This window comes from Ovis aries, chromosome 7 (assembly GCF_016772045.2).
Source record: "Ovis aries strain OAR_USU_Benz2616 breed Rambouillet chromosome 7, ARS-UI_Ramb_v3.0, whole genome shotgun sequence".
Lineage (NCBI taxonomy): Eukaryota > Metazoa > Chordata > Mammalia > Artiodactyla > Bovidae > Ovis > Ovis aries.
In genome coordinates, this window is record NC_056060.1 from 87,573,860 (window position 1) to 87,593,919 (window position 20,060).

The window sequence follows — 20,060 nt, forward strand, 5'->3', positions numbered from 1 at the left end:
GGCAAGGAAACTGAAGTCCACGATGCAGGTCATGACGCAGGTCAGGGAATTGCCTGGGGAAGGGCTGGTCTGAGACGCAGCTGTGGAAGTGGGTGGACTTTCCTTCAGGCCCCGCCTCTTTCCTTTTAAGCTTCTTTCTCCCCGGTTCCAGCCTTTCCCCTGTTTCCCTCCCTCCTGCCTGCGGTGGTAGACTTCCTGAGCCTGTGGCTGTGTGTCTCCATCCTTCTTTCTCACATGTCCTTCCTGTCTTTGAAGAAAGATCTTAAGCTTGGCTTCCCGAAGGCCTCAGGAACAAGGCATTGCCATGACAGGGGCCTGAGTGCAGTTTGTGTTCAGAGTTGAATTTTAATGAGGGAAGTGGCTTAATAACCCCCAGAAAGGACCCAGGAAGGGAAGAGCTTCATGTTTTAGTAGAAGCTGGGGATGGAGATTGAGGAAAGGGAGAGGGTGGCCAGTTATTTAAAACAGTTACCCTGGGGGCTCCTCAATCATGCTGTACCAGGATCATAAATGAAGTTGAATTCATGTCCAGGCACTATTTTCTGGTCCTGAATTGTCCAAGATGGGTCTTCTTGCTTCTCCACCAGCACTGAATTAAGACAGGGTAGCTAGTAGTTATCACAGTTATCATCCAGCCTGGAGAATCCATCTGGTGGTTTAGCATTCGCATTTCACCGCTTCCTAAGTAGTGGGATTTTGGCTGTAGGTCTTAGCTTCCTTACCTGTAAAATCTATATTACAACAATGCCTTTCCCACAAAGATGTATTTAATGACATGACACTTAGCATGTCTGGTATATGTTAAACAGTCAACAAATACTAGTCACTGTTATAATTCTATCGTTTTACCAAGCTTACTGAATTTCCTCTCTTAAGTGCTTAACATTCTTTCCCCTTCTCTCTTTTCCGAATTCATGGTCACTCCGCAGACACAGGGTCACTGGGGGCTTCTCTCTTTGTCAAGGCTCACCCCTTGCTACCTTCACCATCTCCTTAGCTCCTCCGGAAATATTGGGTGGATGTTTCTATTACCTTCTGATTTTATGTAATTACTCTTTTTAAAAGTCCTTGTCGCTTCATAAAAATTCAACGTTGGCACTTGGCACTTACAGCAATTAGTGACATTTCATTTCTCCACTTCAGTATGGAAAAAGAGATGATATGTGTGGATTTTACTGGGGGAGAAAAGTTATCCAGCAAGTGAATGAGAGAGAAGTCTTGGCAGAGATAACTTGCTTTTTTTTCCTTCCCAAATCTTTTCTCCTCCCCCATGAATGACTTCCTCCCTCCCATGAAATACTTTCTCCAATTACTCAGCCAGAATGAAGGAAGGAAGGAGGATTAAAAACCGTCAGAGGGGAGTGGGTTATTACAGGTTTGAGGGGGAGACAGTATTAGCTTCAGTGATGGAGGCCTTCCACTTCTGGCCTCATCTTCCTTGCCTGTTCCAGTAAATGGTCTCTATTCTCTGTATTAGTCATTTTCATGACAGGCTTCATAATGGCCACAGCTGCTTACAGATGACTTTGCTTTATAGCCATTCCATTCTCCCCAGCTGCACCTACCTCCACAGGGATTTTCCCAAAAGGTGTAACATAGTTTAGAGGGCCGTATGTGTATTTTGCATATAATAGGATGCAGCCTGTTCTAAGGCACTTTCTACTTTCTGTGTCTTATGTTTTGGCAATCTTTTCCTCTTCTTGTTCTTGACCCTGTGGACCATGATCTGTGAGACTCCTCTGTCCATGGGCTTCTCCAGGCAAGAATACGGAAGTGGGTTGCCATGCCCTCCTCCAGGGGATCTTCCTGTCCCAGGGATCAAACCTGTGTCTCCTGCATTGATTGGCAGGCGAGTTCTTTACCACTAGCGCCACCTGGGAAGCCCGTGAACCACAGATAGGCACAGAAAGTGAGGTAGACAGCACTAGAAATTACCATGTCCTCCTCCAGGGAGAAAGAGTGAAAAATATCAGACATCTTCATAGGATCCAGAATGGTCCCTGAACCCAGCTAGGTAGCACTTTGACAGAGTGTGACATCTAGCTAGGAGACATTTCAGTTGCTTTCTAATTTTTATAATCATTTTTTTTAAAGGCATCCTCATTCCATAAGAACTCTGTATAGAAAATTCTCCATATTCTGACGATCAGAGGCTCATCCTAGGCCAGTCCCTATTTCTTGCCCTCCTTAGATGAAATTTTAGGGAGTTGGCTTTTGAAGGTTTATTGAAGATCTGTTGAAATCCAGAACTGATGGTGGGATTGTTTTGGGCAAATGTGGTGGGTTTTCCTTTGCTTCCCTGAGCCCCCTGGTCCAGCCCGTGTCTTGTCTTTCAGCATCCCTTGAATATCAGGCTCAGATTAAATGCCAAGCTCCAAGTCCAGCTAGGTGCTAGTGCCAGGGCCAGATGTGTGGTCTGAGGGGCTGTGGCTGACCTTCCCTCTCTGAGATTAACAAGAAGCCCCCCTCCTCTTTTTCTCATCAGCCACACACATAACACACAGCTAGCATAGATTGCTTTTCCTTCCTTGCTAATTATATCCTCAGTGAAGGCTTTCTTTTTTTTTTTTAGCATTATTTTTCTGTATCTATATTGGAAAGCCATATAGTTCCTTTTTCTTTTTGAATGTAAAATTTTACTTTAATGTTGGAATATGCATGGAAAAAAAAGAAAGAAACTCTGGGATGCTTTAATAATCCCCATCCCTCCCAGATTAAGACTCAGGGCTCTTGCCCCTTTTTATTTGAGGCTTCATTCACTTATATGGGCACAGACCCTTCTCTTCCAAGAAGGGGAGGTGATACACTTTTACATTTGTCCTGACTCTCTTGAAGACCTTACTCCTTTAATGTTAAATGCACGTTAGACTTTTTGCTTCAGTGATTCTTCTGTTTCTCCAGCTTATCATGCCTAAAACAGAATTCATTATCACCCTCATTCCAGATCCATCTCCCAACTCCATCCCACCTTCCTGTCTCTGACAGCGCCTCACTCAGTCTGCCATCCGTTCCTCCCCTGAAGCATCTCATCGGTCACCCAAAGCCTGTTGAATCCTTTTCCCCTTTTCCTTCTTGCTGCCTCGATATTAATTTTGGCCCTCTGCCTATGACAGATCTCTGTGCCTCTGTCTGTTTTCCCTCTAATCCATCCTGTCTGTACCATTGCCACCGTGATCTTCCCCAACATCATTTTCCCCAGGGCATTCTCCTGCCCGTATCTCCCATCAGCTGCAAGATCAAATCCTTTCTCCTTCCCTGGAAACTCCAGGCCTTCATACAGTGGTCCTTAAGATCACCTCTCACTTCTTCCTTCTGTGAAGGAACACATTTGTATGTGTTCATTGTTATTTTTACAGCATCTATTACATACCTACCATGTGCCTGGCAGTGTCCTAGGTATTCCAGAAAGGCGACAGGAAAATCCTTGGAAAAGCAGTTAGTGGTCTTGGGAGCTAGTGGTGTTACCAGGAATGTCCTTCATCACTCTCAATCCTAAACCATCTTCCAAGATGTATTTTAAATCCCACTTTCCTCCAGAAACTCTTGCTGTACACCCAGGGCACCCACCTCCTCACAATCCTTTCGGATATTACTGTCTGAATCAATTGTTTGACACTTAACAATTACCCATCAATCATTCCTCATTCACTCACAAAATACACACTGAGTACATCCTGTGTGTCAGGCACTAGGCTTCGTGTTGTCTCACACATCGGTATATTTTTACAGCCTAAAAATAACAGCAGTAATTCTTATGTAGCCCTTAGCATGTATAGGCCCTGCTTTACATACATTCATTTATTTAATCCTGAAAATAAACTTTGGATTTGGCGTGATAATTATCCAAATTTTACAGATGGGAAGTCAAGGAACAGAGATGTTTAGCGACTTTCCTGGTGTCACAAACTAGAAAATAACGAAGGTGGGATTCAAATTTGAAGTCCTTGATCTTAACCCCTATCCTTCAATGTCAGGTACCCCATGTGTATATAGGTCTATATATGACTTTGTATGTGTGTAAATATAAACCCACAGGCACACACCTTCCCAGTTAGACTCTAAACTCTTAGAGGTTGGCAGCGTTGTACCACACTTGCTTGCCTCTCACTACCTTATGCAGTGTTTACATATAGCAGGTACTGGAGTCCTTGGACGGTCATTTCTTCCATTTACTTTTGGCGGGAACTTGAGGTCTTTTTACAGCAAGTAGGAGTGTTTGGGAGTGGAAGGAAGGGGAGAAACAGTTTCATAATAGACCTAGACCCTCTGGAATTCCTGGTTTCCAGTTCTTAATTCTGCAATCTTCAGGGGTAGATTTGTATAAGAGGAGATACTAATGTAAAAGCTCATGAAAGTGGATTAAAATCCCCTTCTCAAAAAGCAAAATAAAACCCAAGCCACGTTATGGTTATAGTTTTCTCCCCTGTCTTGTGCCATTTCCTTTTACACGTGCTTCTGTCTGTTTTGCTTTGTTGCCTGCAACACATCAGATCCCAGATTTACATTCCTGGCCTAATATTTCTAGTTCAGATTTTTTATACGTTAAAGAATATGCACATTTCATTTGAAACACAAGACTGCAACTACATATGTGGCTTAATAAAACCTGATAAGTACATAGGTCCACCGTAGGGTTCCATAACTATCCAGTTCCTCTTAGTGCAGTTATCACACAGTTTAATTTACCGAAATTTGATTTATATGTCACTCTAGAGGAGTAGCTCGCAAGTTCTAGTGAGCATGAGAATTACTAGTGCAACTTATTTAAAATTCAGATCCCTCCCCAACTCCTCCCTGAGATTCAAACTCACTGGGACTTGGGTGGGGTCCAGGAATATCGCTGTTAGTAAGTATCCGCAGGTGGTTAATGCAGGTGGTCAGTGAAATGTGCTCTGGGAAACACTGCTTTAAAGAAGCACATGTGGTACATAAATGGGGCCCAACTCCAGGGGTTTCTCCCGGACTTTGAATACCTTCTCGCTATCAAGTGTCCCATTTCCTCTTCACTTGCAGTAAATATTTGTCCTTTCACTTAAAAAAATATCTCCCCGGTGGATACATGTATATGTATGCCTGAATCCCTTTGCTGTCCACTGAAGTCTATTAACATTGTTAATCTGCTATACTCCAATATAAAATGAAAGATTTAAATGGTAAAAAAAAAAAAGTCCCATTTAACAGAATAAAAAATAAGTAAATAAAAATATTTCCCCCGGCTTTATTGAGATAATTGACATATAACTTTGTGTAAACTTAACATATAAACTTTTAATTAGATACACTTACATGTTACAAACACCTTCACTTCATCACATAGTTACCATTTCTTTTTTATGGTGAAGGCATTTAAGATCCACTCTAGCATTTATACTTCAAGTGCATAAAATAGTGCTGCTGCTGCTGCTGCTAAATCACTTCAGTCGTGTCCAACTCTGTGCGACCCCATAGATGGCAGCCCACCAGGCTCCCCCCTCCCTGGGATTCTCCAGGCAAGAACACTGGAGTGGGTTGCCCTTGCCTTCTCCAATGCGTGAAAGTGAAAAGTGAAAGTGAAGTCGCTTCAGTCGTGTCCGACTCTTCGCGACCCCATGGACTGCAGCCCACCAGGCTCCTCCGTCCATGGGATTTTCCAGGCAAGAGTATGGAGTGGGGTGCCATTGCCTTCTCCAAATATAGTACTATTGCCCTTTTATTTTCAACCCCCATCTCAGGGATCTCTTTAGATCTTCCTTATTCTCATTTCTTAATGGTGACAACTGTCTTGTGACTTCACACACCTATGCTCCTCCTATTCCTCTTCCTCCATGCCCCACCTGTCTGCCTCAGACCCTCCCTCTTAGTGTGCTTGATTTGGATGCTGAAGGCTATGGCTTGATCCAGAAACTCCAGGCATTTTATGAACAGTCACTTCTGCCAGGGTTTCTTAGTCAAATCTAGTGCCCTTTCTTCTTTCTTATTATCCCCTCCTAAAAAAGACCAATAGTTAATTTTTTAAATAAAACATTATGAGAATGACTTGCTTTGGCATGATTCCATTCCTCCATGGGTACTAATATGCCAGGCCTTGAGAAATGAATGTCAGAAATGTGCATTTAAAATATGACTATAGTTTAATGAAATTTGTTGAAAAAATGCCTCCATGACATTTATGGCACATGGTGTATCTATGTATTTAATATATCATTGATCTTTAAAAAGTCAGTTGCTTGACCCATATTTTGCCTCTGATTACTTTTCTAAATCTCTAGTAATCTCCAAAAACATTTAGAGATTTCCATATTTTAGAGATTTTTCTCCTTTATTAATCCCCTATATCCCTGAATTTTACTCTGGGGAAAGGATCTCCAAATATCTCCAGCAATAATAAAAGCAATGGAAGAGCAGATAGCCAGCACAGTTGGCTACTGGTTGGAAATCTTTTCTTTTAATAGGTTTATCAGGGCTTATGCTTCCCTTGAAGTAATGAGTTCTTAAGAGCCTTGTTTGACTTCTGTAAGCACATAGCGAGAGGTTGTGCTATTTATTGGGACTTTGTGTACCTTCTTTCATCCTTTCAGTGCTCGGCTAGGCCTCTGTGATCAAACATGAGGGACTTTCTAGGAAAAGTTGGTGGGATGTGGTCGTCACTGGGCGAAGGCCAGGATCATATGGAGATGTTTCAAGCTGTCTAACTCTTGAAAGCAGGCACCCATGTGGTATGTTCAGTGTGGTTCAATTTTTGTAGAAAAGACTACTGTATCTAGGGTGCTCAGTGTTGGATGGTAAACTCTGGACGCGAGATTACAACTGATTTCTTTCCCTTCTGAATTTTCCAAAGTTTCTACAGTGATCACATATTAATTACTATTGCAAGCTATTTAAAAGAAAGAGAGAAACCTATTTTGCCCACATCTGGAGTCTGTTTCCCAAGGAACCTAATCTCTCATAGATTTGTCTCAGACCCTACTTATTGCATAGATCAGTGGTGGTGCGGCCCACAGGTTCAGCAAACAAAAGGCTGTCCTTGAACTGGATGGCCCTGGACACACCCTGCCCTGCGTCTCAGGGCTTGTTGCATGCTCCTGCGCACATGTGGATGCCCCCTGCAACTCCTGCTCGGGCATTAAGAGGTGATGGCCTTCCATGTGGGGTTCTAACTTTGTCTTCTTTCTTTTCTCCTTCCCCTCTCCTCTCCTCCTCCTTCAAGGCCTCTCCCACCTCATGATGAGTGAACAAGGTAGGTGCTCTGGGCTCATGGTGCTGCAGCTGCCTGAACTGCTTGCCTTCGTGCCTCTGGCTGGTCGCTGAGAGCCCGCATCATCCCCGGCAGGCCATTTGCTGCCTGTCTCTCCTGCCAGGGGCCAGGCTGGGAGCCGGGCCACCCTGCGGTGGGGCGGGGTGGGGGGCACCTTTCCCATCGCATCGAGGTTCCCCCTCCCCCCCCATCATCCCCTTGGCTTCTCCATTCCACTCCCCCATTTGTCATCCTGGGCGCTGGTCCTGCTGGGCTGCCTCCCAGAGAGAAGCGTGAAACAAGCCATGGCGGTGTCGATAATGGGGGTGAATGAAGCTAATTTCAGAGCACCAGAGCGGTTAACTTCTTCCCTAAGCCTCACGCTGGGGCCCCAGGTTGGGGGAGAGGCGTTGGGCTTCTCTGAATTTCACTCTGAGTAAAGGCTTGGTTTTTGTCTTCCCCTGCATCCCCTTGCCCATTGTAATGACTTTCAGCCCTAGCCACTACCCACCCCTATCCCGCAACCTCCAGTGGTCAAAGGAAGCCCTTGGGGATTTGACTGTTTTCAGTTTTGTATAAAAGCAAAAACCACTGAAAGAACATGCTAATGTCCTGATGGCAGGGTTCTAACTCATTATACACCCTGAAGAAAACTGCATATAAAGATCCGTAAATTCCGCATCTGCAACCTAAAATATTCAATTATGCAGGGAATGAACTGTGCAGGAAATTCAGCTCAGCTAAGCACAGGGTGGGCTGTGAATGAAGCCTTTTTCTCCTAAATAAAAATTTTCCATATTATCAGCCTAAATCAGGATTCAAGAACTGAGCCTACTTCAAATTGTCTTTTTCGTCACTGCTCAATTGCTACTATTGTGTTCCTTCTGCGTTTTGGGGTGATTGCAAGATTGGTCTACCTGGCCTGGCCCTGACACCGAAAGACTGTACTTTAATTTCTCTTGTCTATTTCTTTTCAAAATACACATGGGACTCAGTGCCTTTGTTCAAGGACCAAAGAGAAGGGGAGGAGGTGTATTTCCATGTGCTGCTGTTTTCCTTGATCTTTTGAGGAGGGTGGGGCGGCACTGAAGGGCAATTGCCCCGTCCCCAACCCCCCCATTTTCTTACACAGGATTCATCAGACCGTGTTGGCGTAAAGAGGAGTATATGATCAGATCAAGGAACCACCCAGGTCTGGGGGAAGTTTTGTCCAGGTAGCTGTGGAGGTGGGCAGTTGACTTGATAAGGCAGGACTTCTGTGCTTCTATTGAGCACAGAAGTCCTTTCCCAATAAAACTGTATCCTCTAGACCTGAGCCACCACCCATGACGTGGAAATTGGACATTTCAGTGAAGACACAATCTCGTATAGAGCAGATGTCAAGGAACAGAGCTAGAGGGGGTCAGGTGAATTCTCCAGCAAGAGGCTGGGGTGAAGCCTCTCCATTCTTGTAGGTGAGTGAGGGAAGCTGTCTCCCCACAGCAGGTGACCACGAGGTGAGTATGAGCAAGGAGCACTCTTTGTGTCGACCAAGTGTATCCAGATAGTTTGAGAGAGTTACGCATATCTCTACAGAGTGCGATGACCCACACTCTATGAATGCTAGAATTCGGTGGCCCTGCTTTGATAACAGGTTCCACCAGAAAAAGCAGGCCCTCAGAGTCCCCATGAGAAGATGCTTCTACATTTTCTCGTTTCGTCCTCCCAGCTGCCCTTGAAGAGTCCTAGCTTTTCTAGTGGCTTGGAGATCTGAGGGTATTCATATGCCTGATGTCATAGGGTAGAATCTAAGTTGATGAGATAGGCTGGTGGCGACCTCTTTAATCTTGACTTATTTCAACCCACTGATGCTGCACAGGCATTTTGAGGGGCTAATTTCCCTGGTGTGGAAAGTATCTGGAGAACCTCTATTGTGTACCTTTCCCACTTTTCCACCTACTATTCAACTTCTTGCCCAGCACTGAAGCATATGAGTAGAGAATTCAGACACACCCACGGACTTGTGCTCTGGGGGGCAGGGCTAAGTCAGGAAACTTCTAGAAAAAGAGTCTAGGCAATGAGATAGTGACAAACACGGGTATTGTGAATCCCTCTTTAGAAAGATTTTCACGAAAGGATGCGGAATTCTTCCGGGTGGTCAGAGCCACTAAGATTTTAAGGTGCAATTTTTCAGTTTAAGTTTTTTAAGAAGGTCCTTTGACCCCATCCTTCCCCACCTCATTCTTTTTCATTTCCCACCCCTTGTCCATTCTTGCCCTTGTGATGACTACCTCCCTTCCTTTTCCTTATTCCTTCAACGTGAAAGAAAGAGAATTCTGTCTGGTTCTTAACTGACTCTCCAGAATTTGTTTTTGATCCCTAGAAATGTATGTGGAAATGCTTGTGTATGTTGTGTGCACACCACCTGGACATGCACGTTACACTCTGGATCCTCATGACTCATATTAACGTTGAGAAGACACAGGAGAACTTGGCTTCTCTGAAACTTTGCCTGAACAGTTTTAGTCTGGTTAAGCGCATACGGTTTCACACACGTGAGGCTACGCGGTGCTTTGCATGCAGACTTGGCCATGTTTCTAAGGATGGGACTTGAGAAAGGCTAACGGGGAAAAGCTTAAACGCGTGTTGGTCGCGCTGTCTAAGCTTCACATTGTGCCTTTGTGTTGTGCTGCCTCCTCAAGGTTGTATGCTGTTGCCATGACTGCTGTGGGTTTCGTTATGGGTGTTACATTCCTTTGTGTGTCTGCAGCATGCTGATGTTTTGCTCTCCCTGCTCTCTCTTTCTCTCTCTTGCCGCCTCCATGGTGGACACCATGCTTCCTCTACCTAATTGGACCTTCATTTCTGTAGGTAGAAGTAAAGGTAGAGATCATTTTATTTTTATCATTATAACTATCAATTTGCCTTCTGAAATATTCCTATATCCCCAAGAAATGGTTGATTCTAATGAATACAGTCCAGATTATAATGGTGTTTAAAACAACAACTTTGAGTATTTCATGATTGATGGTTGGGGAATGCTCTGAGTTGGCCTGCCTTCCTCTAATGAGCCTTCCCATTATGGTGTGCTGTTTCTGTCTGAATGTGCTTGTGCACTGTGGGGAAGATATATTTTACTTAACTTAGGGTATTCTAAGATCCCCTCCAGTAAACATATTGAGGGCACAAGAAAGATGCGAAATGACCTGCCAGTGTTTCCGTGACTTGGCAATAACTGAATTCAGGGTGATAGATGAGAATGGGGAGAGGATTGGTGAATTACTGGAAATTGTATAAAATTTGAAATTTGGGTAATATCTGTGGTCTGTGTTGTATCTCTTGTATTTTGGGGGGAAATAACAGTTTTCTGACTCAGTATGATAAGGTAAGAATGGTGGGACTAGGGGTGTGGAAGAACATAGGAATCCATTGACCGTGGATCCAATGATAATGCATTACGTCATAAGGAGAAAGTGGAGAGACAACGCTGGATTTTAACTTAGCAGGTCCACCTTTTGCGGGGTAAGCTGGGAAAAGGAGGGGCGCTGAGTCGATGCACTCTCTCCGATGCTCTGACATGCCTTTCACTGCTTCACACCTTTGGGTACCACAGTTCACTCATCCATTCCTAATCAAAGCTGTCAGATACCCGAGCCCAGAGAACCTCGCTCACCAGCTCAAATTGGATTAGCTGTTCAGAACTGAAGGGAGAGGCTAATTGATAAATTATAAATATGTATTTGTATTCAGTTCTCCTCTTTCCCGTCCTGACTCTCCAGCCCCTATCTCTGTGCAGCCGTGCACCACTGCTTCCTGTAAAGACTGGCAAATTGCAGAAGTAGGGAATGTGAGTTCCGGCTTGAGGATGTTGCAGAAAGATGGGGCTGACAGGATACTGAAAATGTTAATTTGATGACTAGTCTGTGAACTGGCCATCTCACTTGAATTTCATGCCTCTGGATTTTTTAAAAGTTACGTATGGTTACCTTGGAAGCAGTTCAGTCCTTTCACTTTGGGGTTGGTTGATTGCCTATTTCTTTTCTGCTAATCACAGGTGGATTGAGTCTCAGAAATCTGCTATGGGGACCCTTACCCTCTTAAGAGCTTAAGGAGGTGGGAGAGGGGGACAAGGAAGAGGAATAATGATTGAAAAGGTATATCTAGCCACCCCCTCCGCTTCTCTACTTACTGTATTCAGCCAGGGGCTTCTAGTGATCTCTTCACAGTCAAAATCAGCACTCTGTGCCCAGGACACAACTTTTATGAAGCACGTGGTTCTGTATCCAACCCCTAGACCTCTCTCTTTTTCTTTGCCTAATTGCATAAAATAGGGGTCCCCAGCCTCTGGGATCTAATGCCTGATGATCTGAGGTGGAGCTGATGTAGCAATAGTAGAAATAAAGTGTATAATAAATGTGATGCACTTGGATTATCCCAAACCCCCGCACAGTCTGTGGAAGCGTTGTCTTCCATGAAACCTGCCCCTGGTGCCAAAAATGCTGGGGACCACTGCCCTAAAACATCCCATGAGATAGATGTCTTTCGTGTTTTTAGATTTTGCACATGGGTATCTTTCTCTAGATCGAAGGCAGGAGGAGAAGGGGACGACAGAGGATGAGATGGTTGGGTGGCATCACCTACTCAATGGACATGAGTTTGAGTAAGCTCCAGGAGTTGGTGATGGTCAGGGAGGCCTGGCGTGCTGCAGTCCACGAGGTCGCAAAGAGTCGGACACAACTGAACGACCGAACTGAACTGAACTGATCCTTCTGTGGCCCCTGCTGCTAACACTGATCATTTCCTATGTGGCCAGCCATTGTGCCTTGAGCTTTAGACTCTTTTCCACAGTAAATACTTGCAGCTGTCTTATGAGGTAGATGATGTTTATCCTAGCTATATGGGCAAGTAGAACAAGGCTCAGAGAGCTAAATATCTTGAGTCAGATGGCTGTAAGTGGCACTGAAACTCAGAATCTGAGTACCTAGCCACTGCTTTATATGGCTTCTCTTTAATCCAAGGATGACCTCCATGGGTATGCCTTTCAACTACCTCCCTGGCACCAGCCTGGCTTACATTCCAACTGGCCACTTGTGTTCGTTCTCCATAACATACGTCCGCAGAAATGTTCTGTCACCTGAATATTTCAAGTCAACCTTGGCACCATCTGGCCACAAACGAGATTCTCTAATTTTGTTAATGGTTTCCCCATCTTCCTTAACACCTGGGCTTGAACTCAGCAATTGCTTTTTTTTTTTTCCTTCTTGAACTTTCTTATTCCCAGCTGATGTTAAGAGAGCTTGTTGAGATTCTTTTTCAGAGTGTCTCTTGCATCTCTTTTTGACACACTAGCTCAGTTCCCAGTTAGTCCTTATTGGATGGTTGCCCTAACCTAGTTGGTCTTTGTTTTCCCCCAGTCTGTCCAGTAACTCAGAACTGCCCAAATTCTGCTCTCCATGTGGAGTTCAGGATTAACCATCTCACTCTCAAAGCCATCCCTGATATGGCCTTGTTTACCTTTAACCTGCTAATCTTTGATGCAAAATTGCCAAATATAGTGTACCAAGTAATCTTACTGGACTTTTCCTTGTCTCTTAGTTTTACTTATTTTTTCCTCTCCTCTGTAAGAGCTCCTCCTCTCCTGTTTCTGCCCATTGAAATCATACCTAGATTTTATTTCCAGTTGATGTTATGAATGCTCTGCATACTTAGATAGGCTAAGCTCTGTTTAGATATGAGCTCTCCTTCCATGTATCTTTCTAATATCTTACACTAAACTTACTTGGAAACTGGACTACTCCACTCCACTAGATCACAAGTATGTTGAAGACAAACATATTCATTTTTTAATGTCCAGATGGGTCCAGCCTAGGAGGTTATACTGTGAACAGACTCAAAATCTCTAATCCCTCTTATCCTGCTGTCCGTCATCTTCCTAAAAGTGAAAATAAAGCAAAATTAAAATTAAATCGGATCATGTAGCTCATCTGCTCAGAAGCTTTTGGTGGATTCTTGTTGTATAATTGTCAACGTGCCTTCCCAGCTTTATTTTCCACAATAACGTAGCTCATTCTGCACTCCCACCCCTGCCCGGCCTCCGTCTCCTAAAGTCAACAGCTTACTCTGCCTGAATCCACACTATGGTTTCCTGCCTCAGGCTTTCACTCCAGCTCTGGTCTCTTTTCCGAATGGCCTCGGGTCACCCTTCTCCCCCTATCTCCCTTTAAAGCTCAAGCTTCCTAGGTCCTCCAGACTTCGTGCTTCTGTTACGAAGTACCTGCCCTAAATCAGACTGGATGTGGGTCAGTTATCCCATCCCGAAAGAACCTTGTACCGATACTGCAGGCAGCTCGGTACTGTGTCCAGAGCTGTGGACAGAACCATGGTCCTTTTCATTACCCTCTTACCCACCAACAGAGTAAAGGAGCCCCGGCGGGCCATAGCGTGAGGCCAGACCTTCTGAGTCTAGGTCCCTCCTCACCCAGGCCATCTCTTGGCCCTGTATGTGCAAAGGGCATCAGAGTAAATGTGGGAGAGGTCTTTGGACTTTTTCTCAGGAGTTTATTAGAGAAAAGAATGCCTCAGATTTTGTCATGGTTTTAAAACTGAGTGATGAAGCAGTGAACGTGTAGTGGAAAAAACTATGAAGTTAAATCTATAAAACTGAGCAGGGTGTTTAGGCCATAACTATATTTGCCACTCAGGAGGTCACTGGGCTGCTCTGGGCCAGGAGCAAACGTGACTTTTAACTAGAAGAAGCTGATGGAAGGAGGTCTTCAGCAACCTTGGTCAACGTTTTGGACTTGATTTTGACTGCCTTTGTTTAAATGTTTAGAGTGTGTTTTGGCCTCTATCCCCCTTTACTTTTTAGTTGGGGATTGCGTATCCTGGGTTCGATTGCCAAACACTTTCCCTTGAAACTGAACTTGGAATAGGTGTAGTAGATTCAAATGCTTACAGGGGCTTGACCGGTATTATCAAGGAGCAGATCATATGGCAAGGAAAGTCCTAGTCTAAGATGAACAGGAGGGAGTGGTGGGGATTGTGGCAAATGGGAAAGCGCAAATCCTGTCAAGTCTTTATTCCGCTCCAGCTGATTGCTGCTATGCAAGAATGCGTGCCCACTGTCACAAGAGCCTCAGGATAAGCCAGAGTAGATTTTATAAAAATGTCAGCTCATGGCATCTTTCTCTCTCTGTGTGTATAGATGTGTATGTGCATACACACATACATTCACATGCGCCAAAGGATTTGACCTTTGACTTGGTTTTGACCTTTGACATGGGGGGAAAAGAGAAGTAAAATATCCCTCCAAAGTTTTTTCATGAACATCAGTAGTGGGAGGTGTCTGGCCAGCATGCTTGATTAATTTTCTCTCAGCCCATAGCAGTGGTCAGGGCACCAGGAATAAATCCTGCCCTTAACACTGCTGCCAGGGAGCCTGATCCATTTTGGGGGGTAGTCGGTTTTGTAGAGTGGAGTGAGCATGGGTAAGGAGGGTGTGGAGAACGCCAAGAATGATCAAGAAAAATATGTCACTGACGCCTTCAGCAATTGCCAAGAACCAGCACAATCTGTAAATAGTAAGAGTGACTGTAGGGTATTTTATTCCTTTTTCCTCTTTCTCTAGAGAACCTCTTATCTGCTAAACTAGGTGGTGTTGACCCTAAGATTTACTTCAATCCGTCAGAATTTAGAGACCCCTTCCAATTTATTTACATGTATTTTTCCCTGTAGATTTGATCATTGGCCTTTTAATGCTGAACTAATCAAAACTGGCCAGACTGGAAAGAGATAATCAAGCTACATGAACTTGAACATGATTTCATATAGATTATATTTTGCTGGTAATAACATTTAAAAAGCTGATTTCAGGAGCTGAGGCCCTTCTTGTTCCTGCTAGGGCTCAGGAGCCCTGCAAGTAAGTTACTGTGCTGATAGCCAACTGTTTATGCAAATTAGTAAGTGCAACGCCAGCTACTAATTATGAAAATAAACTCATCTGTGCTCTATAAATATCTAATTATAATAAAATAGGGGCAGTATTATAGTTCCATCTCTTGCCTCATCTGTTTCTCATCCACCATTGATTTGTCCTCTTGACAATGAATAACATCACTTTGTTTTTGAAAGAAGCTTGCTTTTCATGCTTTTTTTTCCTTCTTCTTCTAATGTTTTGAAAGTCTTCAGGGGAAAAATAGATTTATTTTAAACACAAGAAGTAAAATTGCCTGATTTTAGCAACTCTGTGTTTTTGACAGTGATGTCTAAAATGGTACTTTAAAATATGAAGAGGGCTTTTTCCCTCCTTCCCTGTTTAGAAGTGTTCATTGGACACTGAAGAATTTTTTAAGAGCAGTTGTTATTTAGAGCATTTTTAAAAATGGATAAATGTGAACAGATTTATTAATAAACTACAATGGATTAATGAAATGCTTTAGTTCAACTCCAGTTGGTATTACATGTAAAGGAAAATGTTTCTCAGATTTCTAATCAACATTTCCATTTCTTCCTTCTCAATGATCAGTTTGGATTTAGTGTTTATGCATAGATTTTGTATCTGTGTATATATCATAAAACACTTTCTCCTCAAAGATGAATGGTGATCTACATGCTTGTATAGACTTCTGCTTATCAAGGCAAGTTGGTTAATCTTAGATGCCATAGAATTTTCGACTGAAAATCTGTGTGTATACACATACAAACCTATAAGCCTAACTTTGATCATATCTACAGGATGTTTTTTAAAAATTTATTATCTCTATGATTCATCTCATTTATAAAGAATTCCAGCATTTCCTTATGTGCTTAGGCTTGTATATGCCATGGTCTGTTTTTCAGGTGTGCAGGGCAGTGTATGTACATCCGGGTGTAAGTACAATTGGCCCAAATATTTACTAATAGGTTTACTATACATAGCTTTCATTTGTAGGATACTAAAAATAATTTATTCTAGTGTCATATGCATCTGAATTTAGCAGATTGTCTACTTTAACATTTGAGAAGCAGTGGTTATCCAGCATTCCACAAAGATAGACAGAGTGCCAACAATGGGCCAGATCAGTTGCTGGCTATTAAATACATAAGGCTGACCAAGGAAATGTGAGCTCTTCCTTCTGATATCTTGCTGATAGTCAACAGAGTTAGAAAATGGTTTTCAAGTGTAGCAACCACCTCTCCTTCTAAAGCCTTGAATAAATTCTGTTTTCAATGTGTTATATAGGTAGTCTTAAAATAATTTTGTTTGTGTATCTTGAAACCATCAGGTAACAACTCAGTTGACTCATCCACCTTTTACTCAGAGTCAGGAAAGAGAAGTTGCTTTGTATATGAAAATGTTGGCATTTTTCATTCATTTATTTATCTTTACTGAATGATGGAATACATAGTGTAAATAAAACATATGAAATCCATGCTTTTAGCATAGAGCTTAAGTATTTTTGACATATATATATATGCACCCATATAAATACTGTCTAGACTGAGAAATACAATGTGTCCATCATCCCATAAGTTTCTGTCCTACCACTTTCTATCACTTATTTTTAATGCATAAATTTTATTCTCCTTACTCCGTTTAAAATTGTGTATCCATGTAGTAATCAGCAGGCAGTCTCCAGGTTGCTTTAATTTTCATTAACAAGGGTTAACCTTGCAAGACAAGGAGGCATTGTGGTTTTCCCTGTGCATAAATAGAGGCAGAAACATTGCCCTTTGGTGAGGTGGAGCTTTGCCCTGTTTTTGATGATACGTAGGTTTCCCTCTGCACAAAGAGAATATCTAATTGATATCATTGGGGTTTTTCTCTTTTTTTCCTAAGGCATTTAGTGGTGAATGGAACAGCAGAGGTGGAGAAGAGCACGTGCTTTGTAAAAAGGCAGACTAATAGCAGTTTTTGATGGACGTCTGATTTTTAGGAGTGCCACATCTTTCATTAAAATTTACATATAAAGTAAGGGCAGGCGCGGTGACATGAAAGCTAATGCAACTTGCCCATCCTGACATAATAACAATCACAAGAAACTGGAGATCCCAGATGGCTGCTTGGCCTTTGCCACCCTTTTAATAAGCTACTAACTGCTAATTATTTCACTCTTTTGGGCAAGTTAATTTACTGTTGACTCTTAAAGAGATACTGCTCTTTTTTTCTGCCCCCACGCTGCACAAAACAGCTCCTTTTACCTGGAGCTGTGACAAGTGCTTCCGTGCAGGTTGGAAGCTTTCCAGCTAGTTGGACCAATAATGGCAAGCACTGGTGTGGAAAATGTCACTGAGTAAACAATATTTTCTTGGATCCTTTGAATATAGGGCATTAAAAAAATTCATTTGTCTAAGAATCCATTGTGTGTGTGTGTGCGTGTGTAAGCGTGTAATAGCAGCCAATACAGGGAGAGAGATCTGAAATTTGGAGCCTGTTTAAGAGTGAAAGAACAGCTGCCTTTTAAATGGTTGCTAATTCTGACAATTAATGCTGTTTTGTGAGTGTATGATTTTCTGTGATAGCCGTTAGGAGGGATGATGGTGTGTAATAGCTCATTTCCTCAGCTTTATGGTAATGTGGCACAGCAAAGAACAGAGAACTGAAAGAGAACCAGGTCCCACAAGCTCGGGAGCCCTTTTAAATAGGGCCTGCAAAACATGCTTTTTGTCTGTACTTGGACTTCCTTAGGATGATTTTATATTTTAGCACAGACGCAGATTCCTGAATGAATGATGTGCAAGCAGGCTTGGATGCATCAGGAGCGAGTGTTTGGGAAAGAACCTTGTTTGCAGTGAGCTGTCTGACAATCAAAATATTTACTTAAAGATAAGCTAATGACTGTTTCTTGCAAATGCCGGCAGATCCATTATTGAAATGCGAGTCAGTAATTTGGCTTGATACTATCCAAAAATAAATTTCGATCCTCAAATACTAGTGTGTGTGCATGTGTGTGTGTGTTACACTTCTCCCCAAACAAAATGAAAGGTGTATCAAAGGTTGGAAAAATCTCTCAACCCATTTTCTTGAAACTTAAAATGAACTTAATGTATTACTCTGACCAGTTGCTGCTTGTTACTGTTAAGAATCAGTAAGTAGCTTAAATATGCATTGAAAAAACACATTCTTGAGTTATTGGTGACATCTCTGAACAGGAACTGATAATGTGAGTTTCATAGTCTAATATATCTATGTTGTTTTTCAGTCACTAAGTTGTGTTGGACTCTTTTGCAACCCTGTGGATGACTATAGCCCACCAGGCTCCTCTGTCCATGGGATTTTTCAGGCAAGAATATTGGAGTGGGTTGCTATTTCCTTCTCTGGGGAACTTCTTGAATAGGGATCAAACCTGCATCTCCAGCTAATGCAAACTCTTTACCACTGAGCCATCTGAGAAACAGTATATCTGTAGTGACTAGCATTTTACACAGTTGATTGGAGAACTGGAACTCAATCAGTACTAACCATTTGCTTATTGTTTAAGTCTGAAGGAACTAGAGATGTTTTAAAATGTTATATTTCTTTAAAACGAAATACCTGGTTTCAAAATAGCCCCAAGGAAAACCCAAGTGTGTGTGAATTGGGGGAAATTTTGTTCTTTCAAAATCTTGGTATTATATAGTGTGTTCATACAGAATGCTGTTTGCCAAAAGAATTTTGGGAAATGCCAATAGTGTTTCAAGGGGAAAAAAAAGATATGGGAAAAATAAATTCTCAAAACACAGGTTTAAAACAAAGTTAAGTAGGTTTTCAACTTTAGGACTTCTCAGAGTCTTTGTTATGACAATTCAAAATTTGAATCTCTATGAAAGGAAATGTAGTTTTCAAAGTTACCCCAATTTTTTAGACATGAAATCCTTTTTTGTAATTTACATTTTGGATGAGGATAGCTAGAATTAAAGCCAATTTTCAGCTGAAAAACTTTGGGAAAGTCCCTTCTGAGTCAAAAATTAAAAACCTTAATGTGTCTAAATTTTGAAAGAGGCTTTTGGATTTCCTTCACCCCCAAATCCTCTTTCTGTTTGGATTTGGAATAGTTTTTTGGATGGGTTAGCTTCAATAGAAAAATATTCTTTCCTGGTAAAATGCATAACACAGATGTTAAAACAACTGCAGTTTTAAAAACAGTAGTCTTGTTAAAGTACTCTCAGTTTGTATTACCTAAGCACTCTAATGGGGTATCCATATAGCGTGTATAAGCAGTGCTTCTGATAATGGGTTGCTTCATTCTGGGAAGAGCTGGTTTCAGCAGAAGATGGGAAGATTTCTAGGAACTTTAAGTCTTACTTGCTTTGAAATTTGGCGCAGGTTAACAGTCACTGTGGTTATTTCTCTACTGTATAGCTGAAGTCATTCATCTTATGTCTCTGAGAGTTTGGCTATCGATAGCTTTTTTTTTTTTTCCCTAGACAGTGAACATGTAAGTGAAAGAAATTCTTTCTGGTAAGAATTACTTGTATTTTATTTGGAAATCATTGGCTCAGCTGAGGATCTTGTGGCTCACTCACTGCAAGGCTGAGGACTTTGTCCTGTTCATGTGCTATCTGTGCAGGAAGTGGCTGCCATTGAGCCATCTGTAGTAGACCATTTGCCTGGGGCTCTTAATCTGACCAAGGGGATGTAGTTGCTGAGCCATTCATACTCTCCATTTCCCCAAGTGACCAATAATGGGCCTCTACAGATGCATTGGCCAAAACTGTTATAAGTGAGATTCCCAGTTTTAAACTAATTGATCCATGTGACAAATAAGCCACACCAAATAATCAGGTGTGAATAATTCCAACGCATGCCAGCACTATGGAGCAGAAAGAACACTGAGGTAACTGTGAGGAGACCTCGTTCAGGGTGCTGAGGAAGAAAACATGGTAGATTAAAGCGCCGATGTTAGTGCTT

The 20,060-nt window shown here is 42.4% G+C and overlaps 1 protein-coding gene across 15 annotated transcripts in view; it reads left to right on the forward strand.

Moving 5' to 3' along the window:
- Positions 1–20,060, forward strand: part of NRXN3 (neurexin 3) — a 1,842,793-nt gene that overhangs the window by 126,430 nt on the left and 1,696,303 nt on the right. For 12 of the 15 annotated variants that reach the window (XR_009601311.1, XR_006060480.1, XM_060418434.1 and 9 more), the window contains exon 4: positions 7,187–7,216. The exons of the other annotated variants lie outside the window; for them this stretch is intronic. Coding sequence is in view for 10 of the 12 variants with exons in the window: in XM_060418434.1 (XP_060274417.1) it covers positions 7,187–7,216 (30 nt within the window). In the remaining 2 variants the exon portion in view is untranslated. The remainder of the gene's footprint in view (positions 1–7,186; positions 7,217–20,060) is intronic. 15 annotated transcript variants of the gene reach the window in all.